The sequence below is a fragment of the Eleginops maclovinus genome, chromosome 3 (assembly GCF_036324505.1).
Source record: "Eleginops maclovinus isolate JMC-PN-2008 ecotype Puerto Natales chromosome 3, JC_Emac_rtc_rv5, whole genome shotgun sequence".
Lineage (NCBI taxonomy): Eukaryota > Metazoa > Chordata > Actinopteri > Perciformes > Eleginopidae > Eleginops > Eleginops maclovinus.
In genome coordinates, this window is record NC_086351.1 from 670539 (window position 1) to 683198 (window position 12660).

The 12660-nt window shown below is 46.1% G+C and overlaps 1 protein-coding gene across 2 annotated transcripts in view; it reads right to left on the reverse strand.

The window, feature by feature from the left end:
* The window catches only part of LOC134862243 (atrial natriuretic peptide receptor 1-like), a 58425-nt gene that overhangs the window by 44002 nt on the left and 1763 nt on the right, over positions 1 to 12660 (reverse strand). For both annotated transcript variants that reach the window (XM_063880032.1, XM_063880031.1), the window contains one exon: positions 7319 to 8115. In XM_063880032.1, coding sequence (XP_063736102.1) covers positions 7319 to 8057 — 739 coding nt within the window. In that variant the 5' untranslated portion in view covers positions 8058 to 8115. The remainder of the gene's footprint in view (positions 1 to 7318; positions 8116 to 12660) is intronic.

Below are 12660 nucleotides of genomic sequence, written 5' to 3' on the forward strand. Positions count from 1 at the left end.
CTAAAGAGAGACGCACACAGCTGGAGACCAGGGACACTAAAGAGAGACACACACAGCTCGGACCGGAGCGCTGGGGGACGTTCAGCGTCATAAATCAGGACTCTTTCTGTCTCAAAATACAGCGCTTCCTTGTTCCAGTGGCACCGAAGGAGGATCACAGGTTGACTGCAGCTGCAAACACTCCACTGCATCTCATGGTGCTGTAGCATCCGTTAGCTGCGAGAAGCTAACCCAAATTTAGATTGGCTTCACTTAATTGAGGGGAGCGCTGATTGATTGAGAGGCGGTGCTGTGACGGATCGGAGGCAACGTTTACAGTAATCATCAATCAAGAGCTGGGGAGTCACGCTGCTTCTCTAGCGCTCTATCCTAATTGGCCGGGCTGTGATTGACCTTTAAAAGCGAAGACCTCAATCAGATGGAGGGCTGTCCAATCTCAGAGAGCCTCTCTGGATAACGTTTGAGACTCGGACGGTTTTCTGCAAATCCCATTAAGACAAAAGCTTTCTCTAACTGTCACTGGAGAAAGATTCCACTGATGAAACCCAGGGTTAACCACAGACCTCGTTTCAGAGGAGCAGAAGGGCTCAAAGGCCGACTCATTCCTGCACCATGAGGATCAACAGGAAGCCACTCCACTGCAACGGCTGCTCTAACTCGCTGTCGTCGTCAACCATCGTTCCAGTGAAGCACTACGCTGAAGCTCTGGGATACAGGGGGGGGGACTGACAAGTACTCAGGTCTGTACTCGAGTAAAAGTAGAAGTACTCAGGTCTGTACTCGAGTAAAAGTAGAAGTACTCAGGTCTGTACTCGAGTAAAAGTAGAAGTACTCAGGTCTGTACTCGAGTAAAAGTAGAGGTACTCAGGTCTGTACTCGAGTAAAAGTAGAAGTACTCAGGTCTTGTACTTGAGTAAAAGTAGAAGTACTCAGGTCTGTACTCGAGTAAAAGTAGAAGTACTCAGGTCTGTACTCGAGTAAAAGTAGAAGTACTCAGGTCTGTACTCGAGTAAAAGTAGAAGTACTCAGGTCTGTACTCGAGTAAAAGTAGAAGTACTCAGGTCTGTACTCGAGTAAAAGTAGAAGTACTCAGATCTTGTACTTGAGTAAAAGTAGAAGTACTCAGGTTTTGTACTCGAGTAAAAGTAGAAGTACTCAGATCTTGTACTTGAGTAAAAGTAGAAGTACTCAGATGTTGTACTTGAGCAAAGTAGAAGTACTCAGATCCTGTACTTGAGTAAAAGTAGAAGTACTCAGATCCTGTACTTGAGTAAAAGTAGAAGTACTCAGGTTTTGTACTCGAGTAAAAGTAGAAGTACTCAGATCTTGTACTTGAGTAAAAGTAGAAGTACTCAGGTTTTGTACTCGAGTAAAAGTAGAAGTACTCAGGTCTTGTACTTGAGTAAAAGTAGAAGTACTCAGGTTTTGTACTCGAGTAAAAGTAGAAGTACTTAGATCTGTACTCGAGTAAAAGTAGAAGTACTCAGATCTTGTACTTGAGTAAAAGTAGAAGTACTCAGATCTTGTACTTGAGTAAAAGTAGAAGTACTTAGATCTGTACTCGAGTAAAAGTAGAAGTACTCAGATCTTGTACTCGAGTAAAAGTAGAAGTACTCAGATCTTGTACTTGAGTAAAAGTAGAAGTACTCAGGTCTTGTACTTGAGTAAAAGTAGAAGTACTCAGGTCTTGTACTTGAGTAAAAGTAGAAGTACTCAGATCTTGTACTTGAGTAAAAGTAGAAGTACTCAGGTCTTGTACTTGAGTAAAATTAGAAGTACTCAGCTCTTGTACTTGAGTAAAGTAGAAGTACTCAGGTTTTGTACTCGAGTAAAAGTAGAAGTACTCAGATCTTGTACTTGAGTAAAAGTAGTCATTGTGCATCAAACATAAATACTTAAGTAAAGTACTTGAGTAGATGTACTCTCACTTAAAGTGCCCCCCACTCCATATCTCTGGACTCATTAAACCCTCTCTGACCCACAGAGGGTTAGGGTCCTGATCACTCTCACATTTTACGGGGAAATCTGCGTTTTGGTTTGAGGGGGGACGCCCCCAGTAAGAGGAGCAGAGACCCTGATACTGGTTTGGATAAAGAGACCCTGTTACTGGTTTGGATAAAGAGACCCTGTTACTGGTTTGGATAAAGAGACCCTGTTACTGGTTTGGATAAAGAGACCCTGATACTGGTTTGGATAAAGAGACCCTCTTACTGGTTACATAAAGCACATTTTCCCTGCATGTTTGATGGAGGGGACAACAGACAGAGGTAAAATTAGCCCGCTGTGTTTTTCAGGAAATACCTACAGATCTGATAGGCGGGCTGTGGTTTCCATTTAAGGCCGCAGGTCCCGACCTCTGTTAATAAATGCCCAGCCGGGAGGCTTCATGTGTGGGAACCGCTGAACGCTGTGTGTTTGTCTGTGCTGCTTTACAGATTTATACACCTCTGCAGATAGAGGAAGGACTGTGAGCGGGATTTACGACTCCGTTACTAAACTTCAGCTCAGTGACAGCACGTTATTACCCAGAGCAGCAAGAGGCCTTTCTCCTCAAAGACAAATCCATATCTTCCTCCGGTCTAAAATCAACTCCACAAAGCAGATCTTTGTTTTGGATGTGTTGTTTTTCTTGCTACAGCAAAAATCCTGCGTGGAATAAATCTAAATATATCTGAATACGTTTCCATCTTATTCAAAATACATTTCGTTTCACATTCATTTCGACGTCGTTCAGACAAAGAGCTGCAAATAATCATCACTTCAAATATGCAAATGAGACAGTCTCTAATTAGATGCTCATTTCCAGCACAGAAATATGAACATTGGATAAAGCCAGTGTTGCTAGAGTCTTTACAGAGCGGAACCTCTTAAAATATATGACATGTAAAGTCATGATCTGCATGTTATCAGTGATAAGGTGAAGGTGAGACGCTTCAGAGAGAGGAGTGTGCTGCTGGGAGGAACCAGCCCTCAGAGATGTTGTTCACACTGCAGATGAACAGGGTAGAAACTGATATCACCAGGAATCACTCTTCATATCACAAGCTTTCTGACATGTTATCTTTAACTGTGCAGGTGAGGCGTCATGTACTCTATAGTCTGAAAGACTAAGTGATACAGGGCGACTCCCAGAGAGGTTTTGTGAGATTCGTCCCCGAAACTCAGAAGTTCATAAAGAAGAATCGATCTGTGGATTAATCCTTCCTGAACCCAAAAGAGGATTACTGAACAGAGGAGGAAGCAGCAGCTGGGTCAATACACCACACTGTGCAGCGGTGGAGATCGCCAGAGAAAACCAGGGTCTCTACAGATGGATGAAAAATATATTCTGTACATGAATCGAATTCCTTGTGTCGCTTAGTCTGTGCAAACCGTAGGACAGCGCTGGGTTTTATATTGGCAAGCCAATAGTTTCATTATATTTATATCTAAACTAGCTCTCAGCAGCGCAGTAACATGTCCCGCACCAACGTCCTCTCTGTCCTTTTGATGTCTTTTATACATAAATGTGTCCCCGGTGTGTTATGATACTCACAAAGTGTCCGAAAATACAACCCTCTCTCTTTTCCTCCTTACCCACATCTCTAAAACGGGGGTACAAACCAGCTGATCCAGATTTGCTGCCGTTATGACGTCATAACTGAAATGCAGGCTGGCTTTACACTGAACTCCTGGCAACGTCCCGCCCACGTGACACGTTTCACCCTATCGTCCACAATACACAGTCGTGAGCTGAATCCCCTCCGCAACACCTCTGTGTCTCTGTGCAGGATGTCTGCAGGAGGGACAGAGTCGTTTATATAACACAGATAATGTCTCTGAGGATGTCTCAGATTCAAAGCTACAGTCACAGAATCAGCACTTCAGGAACAGGGCTGAAATAGAGGGGGATGAGGCATGGCTTCAATGGGGGATCTGTTTAGTATTTTGAACCCAACACTTCACAGACATGCTTTGTATAGATATGGACCTACAATATATTGTTCAGATATAGCATAATAGGAGTCCTCTAATTAAAAAGACCTCAGCCGGTTGCTGCTGAGCACCGTCCTCTATTCTGGAAATGTGCTGCATCATTTACCGGTGCACACTTTTCCACTGGGGCCCCGGGGCTCAGCCAGTCACAGCGCCGGCTGCCGTCTGGCCCATGGACGCATCGATCGGGATCATATTTCTGGCTGCTGCTGCAGTGATGGTGCCCCGAGGCCGGCACTAAACAGCCTGACGGAGCAAGAAGCCGAGAGGACAGCGATACCAGAAACCATGAGGAGCAGATCAGAGGAGGAAGACAAGCACACACTCACTCACAAGGACGGTGTGGAACTCCTGCCTTGTTCTTTATACATATTCATTATTGACACGTCAAACACACGGAGGAGGAGGAAGCACTCGGAGTATTACTAAACTAAAATGAGGAGAAATTCATTGTGAAAATGCAGACTAAAACTCGTGTGGACAGTCTATAATAACTCTCACTGACAGGAGGAGAGACAGCGGTCCACAGTGCTGACACTTAGATCCTCCCCCCTCTTGTGTTTGTCGTAAAGGATCAGATGACATCTCCGTTCTGCAGAATCATACTTTAAGTGTGATCCTGCCTGAATCTGCTTCATGAAAGGCAGGTTTTCTATGAATAAAATCAGTGTTGATGCTAAATGTCTCGGTCTGTTCTTCCCTAAGGTTGTTGAGGTAATCCAACAGAGCATACTGCTAACGGAAATAGTCAGTTTGTCGTTTAACAACATTTAATAAAAAGCGTGAAATCAGTTTCTGTGGGAGGCTGATAAAGCTGGAGACGCTCTGAAAGGCAACAGCAATGACTATAAGCACCGGGTGAATACTCCGAGGAGGCTTGAAACGTTGTGCTTTGTAAATGATTCATACTGAGCCCCGGATACGCACTGAGGCTGTGATTCGAGAGGAGTGTTTATGGGACGTACGGCTCTACACTCGGTCCTCTCCTGCTATGTCCTCTCTGCAGGTTTGCCTTTTCTCTCTGTATTTGTCCTTCCTGCAGACTGAAACTGAATTCTGACGATGCATAATGAGGCGCGAGCTCACGATGAGATGTTTGATAACGGCAGTGAGAGGACGCAGCGTTCAGTTTGTATCTGAAGGAATCCTCTTTAGGATTGGATTACTGGAAACGGGACACGTAAAGGGACACATCGAGTCTCTTTACAGGCGGTAAAAGCAAAAGCATCAATAGCGGGCCTCAGGGAGCACTGCTCAATAAACCCTGAATGTCTGGCTCAATAATTACACACACTGCAGACATCAGGAAGCCTGTTGGAGTCTTCAGCAATCATGTAAATCTGATCAAAGCGCCACAAAGAGTAAGCCAGTTGTATTAGCATTAAAGTCCGCTTGGCTCAACGATGCGAGCCCTTCATATTTTGGGGACTTTTAAAGCTGCAGAAACGCTCCTTTTTTCTTATTTCAAAGTCCAAGGAACTAGTTTTAGATGTTCCACTTCCATTGATCCGGAGCCGTAGAGCACTGAACGTTAGGACTATGGTTCAACAGGACACTGCATGGCGTCGATATTGGACGATTAAACCATTACAGCCATTTCATATATTATTCATTCTTACTTCTTCTCGCAGTTATAGGTGATAAATGACTTGTTTTGACTCAATCGTAAAGAAATGCACTTTGAAATGAGTCATCTCTGTTTGAGAGGCTAAACACAGCTCTGCCAATTAAAAAGCTTCCTAAATGATTGCTTGATTATCAACACAGTGGCTGATTGCTTCTCTGGCGTAGACTCATCATTGCAGCTTGAGTCTGACTAGTTTTTAGACATCCTTAAACGCTTGAGTTTCCCCACGAGGATAAATAAAGGTAGATCTTGTCTTTTTGCAGACTAGTCTCATTCTGCCCCAAACAGATATCGCACTAGTCTGTATTCAGCTCTGTAAAAAATAAAGAGGCCGCTCCAAATGTTTCTTAAATCTTCATCATGGCCGCCCAGTCAAGTGTGTGTTGAACTCCAACACAGAGAAACCTTCTTAGCAGTTTATAGAATACAATAAATAAAACCCTTGAACTCAAAGACGTACCTATACAAAATGAAACAAGAGGAACTGATCCTGCTGAAGTGGTCTCTTCTTTTTTCTGGGGCTGTAACTGTGAATTACCCCAACCCTAAAATGCTCCTAACACCAGTAGGGGTTCCTCCTCCTTTTTCTTCATCTGGATACTTCCCTTGTAGACTGCCATGTACTCTGAACACGTGTGGATTTGGACCGCGTGTCTGTAATAACGCATGGCTGCCGGGTCCTCACAGGAAGTAGACACTGATAGCTAGCTAAGAGTAGCCCGGCTCCGCCCTCCTCCGTATTTCTGCTCAATTTTGATTTCGCTTCAGTACTACGTCTGAGCTTTCGGTACATCGTTGGGTTTTCTCCAGCCACATTTTTGGCGGTCCAATCAGCGACCAGAGAGAGTGGCTGAGAACGATGACGTTGAGGTTGAAGATGCGAGCGAAGATATTCGGTCAGTTGTGGCGACGCTGCCGAATATCCTAAAGTTAAAACCGAAGCAAGAAAAGCGTTGTTGAGTTTTGTTGGTGGCCATGATGTCCGGTCGGTTCCGGCGCATGACTTAGGTCACGACCAAACGTTAGCGATTGGTTATGGCAGATCCAGATTGGCACTGGGGAGATCCAATAGTTTTCAACTTCAACAGATTACCCGCCTTCAAGTAAATTAACGCTTGTCATTGGAGAGAGACCAGACTCTCTGTATGAAATGTAGTAGAGAGTCTGGCAGGACCAGGCTAAGCTAAGAGGGCTTCTTTTGGACAACAAGAGAGATTTCTATTCCAGAGTTTCAGAAAGTTAACAACGATGTTCACACATCTCCATCCCGTCCTACAAGTGATCTTTTGGGTGTTCGTTGATCAGATGACATCTCTGTTCTGCAGGATCATACTTTAAGTGTGATCCTGCCTGAATCTGCTTCATGAAAGGCAGGTTTTCAATGACTAAAATCAGTGTGATGCTAAATGTCTCGGTCTGTTCTTCCCTAAGGTTGTTGAGGTAATCCAACAGATACTGCTAACGGAAATAGTCAGTTTGTCGTTTAACAACATTTAATAAAAAGCGTCAAATCAGTTTTGGGCGAGTTGCTAAAGCTGGAGACGCTTTGAAAGGCAACAGCAATGACTATAAGCAATTCTTTGAATGAAGTGCTCCTGTTATGTAGCCGAGACAGCTGTCATTATGAGTGCACCATCCGGTCCTCGGACCACCTATTGGAACACACTGAACACCGAAAGCAGAAGCACGTGGACGGAGACCCAGCAGCAAACTCACCTCGGCCGTATCTCTGGATATCAGAGACGATGTGCGAGTAGTTGACCGGCTTGTTCTCCTCGAACACTCCGTCCGCCAGCGTGATGTTGATGCTGGTCAGCTCCATGTACAAGCCCTCCACCGCGAAGTAGCACGGCCGGTCGCCCTCCTTGATGTCGCTGAACACGAGCATCACGTGCTCCTGCCACCCAAACTGCTCGCAGATCCGCAGGGCGAACTTCCCCAGCTTTTTGTGCGTGGGGCCCGTGTTGGTGATGGACGGGTAGACGGCTCCGTGAAAGGCCACGGCCGTCGCGCCCGCGGTAACCATCGGGACGTCCCAGTGGGTGGTGAAGAGACCGACGGGGGAGGAAGCGTAGGAGCAGCCCGGCCCGATGAAAGCCCACGGGTTGTACATGAACTTAAGGTCCACGGCCATGAGCGGCGCGGTGGACTCGGAGCAGATGTTATTCTTGTCCTCGCTGTTCCTGAAGACGTAAGTCAGGTGGTGGTCCGGGAGCAGCGTGGGGTCGGCGTTGACGGTTCTGACCGCTCGCTCCAGGGCCGGCCCGATGCGAGGCCACGCCCACGGGTATTTGGTGTTGGTCTGTGGTAAGATGACGGCCAGCGTGATGTTCTGCTGCGCCCGGGTTTCGTTGTGCCCTCTGCGGTGGCGAGAGGATCGCCCAGCGACCCGCTGAAGGTCGAGCAGAACCAGCAGAACCAGCAGGAGAGCGGCACCCTGCTTCGAGCCCGTCATCCTTTGGCACCAGCAGGAAGTCCACTTCCACCACAGCTGAATTATTTATCCCGGTTAGCTGTGGACACACACAGAGGAGACACTCACAACCCATGCAGCATGAAGGAAGCGCAGAGATTTGAGTCGGGACCAAACCTGATTCCAGATCCAAGGCTTTATTTTTAAAATGCACAATAGCTAAAGCGCAGTTGTTAGCAATGACAACCCGACTTCCCAGGCTCGTCCAACTGGGAACCGAGCAATGAAGGAGGTCAAACAGAGCGATGACACAGAGCTATGCCTCCACGGTGAATATGGAAATACTGTGTACATGTAAAACAGAAGGTGAAATGAATGCGGTACCGTGGAATAAAATGCTGTTTATGTAATAATATATAACTGTGGGGACTGTCAACATAAGGAGGAACAGTGCCCATTGAGGGGGAAATACTAACCGTGTGGGAGGCCTTCAGAAGAGCAGCGGTGAGAGAGGGAAGCACCCTAACATCCACACCAATAGAGACTGGATTTCCATTCTTAAGAAGATGGAAATGTTCCTATCTGTTTCAAGACAAAAGACTTGGTTTCCTGCTCAACGGAGTATTTGGAAGATCATTTTGAAGCAAGGGCTTTGTGTTTTCTTACAGGGTTTATTTCATCTCTTTGGTTTTCGTATGTTTTTCTTGTTTATTGGTTTGCTAAATTAGGTTTTGGAGGAGGTGTTTATTATGTGAATGATTTTCTATAAGAGAAAATTAAATGTCCATAAGGGATTGAATATACATATATATACTGTATCTTGTAAAACTGTAAATAAAATGTAAACTCTCATAGTAAAGATGTATTCGCTATAAATACAAGTCCCTGACGGAGTGAGGAATCCACTGAGAAAGCAAAGACGATTATTATTATTTTGAAATCGTTTTACACTTCTGCTCAGAACTGCATTTCAGATTCAAGCTGCAGAAACACGTGTCATTCATTAGCTCCTCAAACTGAAATGATGTGCAGCTTTTCTTAGCCTTGCACTACGCTGAATATGTCTGGGGTCTGACTGCCGGCTGCTGTTCTGCATTAAAAATATCAATTAAAGAGATCATTGTTGCAGCTCTAAGACGAATTCGAGGTCGAGTACACTCTGGGATATTTCTCACATGTTTTGCTTCAACATTGATGTGTCCTTTCCCCTGTAATTAAATCTAATAGCGCAGTGAGACCTGCTTCGGTTGGTCACGGTCGACTTCCCTGTAATCATTTTTCGCCGGCCCTGAGTGGCCTTTGTGAGACCAGGGCCACCGAGTCGTGGGAGGAAAACTCCCCGAAGAAGAGAGAACAACTGACGGTCCAGCCCACCTCCATCACAGGGTGAGGGTGGGTGTCAGGGCCCGATCCGTTCCCCCCCCCCCCCCCCCCCGGCTGCACATGCGCAAAAATAACAAACTGTTTCCGATCGCCAATATCAAGCAGTACATTCTATATACAGACAGCTTCTGTGAACTTCCAGCTGTTTACGGTTAGGTAGACTAACTGGCTGCCAGATATGCGTGGTACAAATCGGGCAGGAAAACGTTGAGTTTCCGCGTACGTCATCACGCGCATATGCAGCCGGGGGGGAACGGACCGGGCACTGACAGTGGGTAAAGCCAAAGCCCGTCTACGGAAAGCCCCTTCACTCTCTATTCACCCCCATTGTACCGAATTTGGCTGCAGTTCACCTAGGGGGCGATCGCGGGCGAGTGCAGAATACATGGACCCCTATGGAGCTAGGCGGCTAGCTACATCATTCTCCTAGCATATCGTCTACAAAATCCAAAATACTACTGTGGTTTCCGAGAGGTCGACAGGGATTTTTCGTCAAAAGTGGAATAATCTGGGGGTCATAGCCTTTTGTTTTCTTACAGGTTGGGCAGTTGCGACCCAGGTTCTGCTAGCATCTGGCTAATGAAAGCCGATTGGTCAATGAAGAACTCACGACTGGTTACGACCGAAGAATACGCTTTGTGGTACCTGTCCACAGAACATCAACAACGATTTGTAAATTATGAGTATCAAATAATGTCACACCTTTTCAAAACATGTAGAGCCGAGTTCAAATCAGTCCCACGGAGCCAAATCAGCTGCGATCGTATGCAGCTGTTGCTGCGAGGGAAAGGAAAGGGAAGGAGAGACACAAGGTGCCGTAAAGCAATTTATCACGCATGACGTCATCCGATTTACAAAAACCTAATTTTAGTCAAAATCAAGCGAATATAAAATACTAGCTATGTGTCGTTTGTGAGGATTATCCATTCCATGTTTAAAAAACTATAGCAGTGATTTAAAAAAAAATTATATCCAAAGAAATGTAGGAATCTATGGGTGGGGCTCCATAGGACCACATTCATTCTGCACTGGCCCACCAGCGCCCCCCAGGTGCAGTACCATACCGGAACGGTTTTGAGAGTGAACGTTCTCGTCAATATTAAAAGTTCTCTGGTAAAGCATAGCCTGGCTATACCAGCCTACGTACTTCCGCCCAATTTCATCTTGCTCCTGTGAGTGAGACTGGGCAAGAACTCATTGCGTACGATTACCGGAACTCAGAATCCTATCGGTCCAATCAGCGAACAGGGGGCGGGGTTGAGAGCGATTACGTCAAAGTTGATGCCGATTTTGAATTGTAGTCGAGTCTGTAGTTCAACAATGGCGACGGAGGAAGAGACGCCACTAGCGGGGTGTTGACAACCACTAAACCTAAATTTGACAGTTTAGTATATATATCATCGCCTTCCTTTTTTTCAAATCATTGTTTCGAGTTACGAACTGTCCCCTGAATCCTTAGGTTACATTGACAACACCGACACATGTCGTTGTGAAAGCGGAAGTAGGAAGCGTCAGGTGAGAGCCTGCCCTTCGGTGCAGAACATACGTCATTACCAAACGTTAGCGATTGGTGAAGGGAACTCAAATGATGTTAAACTTCAGACAAGTTTCCACCCATTACAGTAATCCAAATCCGATGACGCTGTTCCAGACTGTATGCCGGAGAGAAGCGAAGTCAAACAGGCTGGGTAGAGCACTCCCCTTTCCTGTAATGAAGACTATCACTATGAGTGGTGCAGGAATGAGTCCTAAAACCCGGGAGTGAGTTAGCAATTCAGAGTCAGTGGGATTTCTCCTAGCTGGAAATAAGGTCTGTGTCTGACACAAGTTTAAGAGACGGATCACGGTTTGCTCTACGACATCAAACACACCAGCAGTGCCCATCGAACATTATTAGAGTAGGGTAGACGTGTGGAGATTATCTGGCTGAACAGAACATTTATCAAACAGGTTCGTTTTCCACAGATCTTATTTTTTACAATATTCCAGAACCCTCTGGAGATATCGCATTGCTTTTTTGTCGAAGGAACCCGTGCAGCTTACTTCTGGGTCGGCCTACAAAAATACCTCATCTCTGCACCGCTCTATATTGCCTAACAGGATGTGACGTCACCAACGACAAGTCGGCCATCTTTGGAGGATACTAGCGACCGCAACCTTTTGACTGAACCAGTACAGAAGCCATGTCTTTTTCGCTTTGAACGTTAGAACATGGTCGGGACGCTCTGTGAAACTAACTCCAAACAGCAGAGAGGAGCGACAAGGGTAAAGACTAACTCCAAACAGCAGAGAGGAGCGACAGGGGTAGAGAATAACTCCAAACAGCAGAGAGGAGCGACAGGGGTAGAGACTAACTCCAAACAGCAGAGAGGAGCGACAGGGATAGAGACTAACTCCAAACAGCAGAGAGGAGTGACAGGTTTAGAGACTAACTCCAAACAGCAGAGAGGAGCGACAGGGGTAGAGACTAACTCCAAACAGCAGAGAGGAGCGACAGGGGTAGAGACTAACTCCAAACAGCAGAGAGGAGCGACAGCGGTAGAGACTAACTCCAAACAGCAGAGAGGAGTGACAGGTTTAGAGACTAACTCCAAACAGCAGAGAGGAGCGACAGGGGTAGAGACTAACTCCAAACAGCAGAGAGGAGCGACAGGTTTAGAGACTAACTCCAAACAGCAGAGAGGAGCGACAGGGGTAGAGACTAACTCCAAACAGCAGAGAGGAGCGACAGGTTTAGAGACTAACTCCAAACAGCAGAGAGGAGCGACAGGGTAGAGACTAACTCCAAACAGCAGAGAGGAGCGACAGCAGAAACAGTAATCGAACTTCTCTTAATTCATACGGACAGATTCTGAAATAACGCTCTGTAAGGGCTTGGACTGGGGTCCAAAGGGTCGCCGGTTCACGTCGGTTCAAGAAAAATGGAGTGAGCTGTTAGCTGGAGAGGTGCCAGCTCTCCTCATGAGCCACTGCCCAGGTGCCCTTGAGCAAAGCACCAAACCCTGAAACTACTTGCTGGCGCCGGGTACCTGGCAGCCTCCCTGCTCTGCCACCTCTCCTGCATGTGTGGAAAGAAATGTCCCAGTAAGGGATTCATAAAGTATGTCTCCTTCTCCTTTCCTGTTTCTGCACAGAGCGTCTCTTTGTAAGGACGGTTATATTCCACATCAGACTTCACATTTTCGCTGCCATATCTACCCTGTAGCTGCTGTGCAAAGGACAAAACGCCTTTGAATCTTTAAGTATTCATTCTGGATGCTCA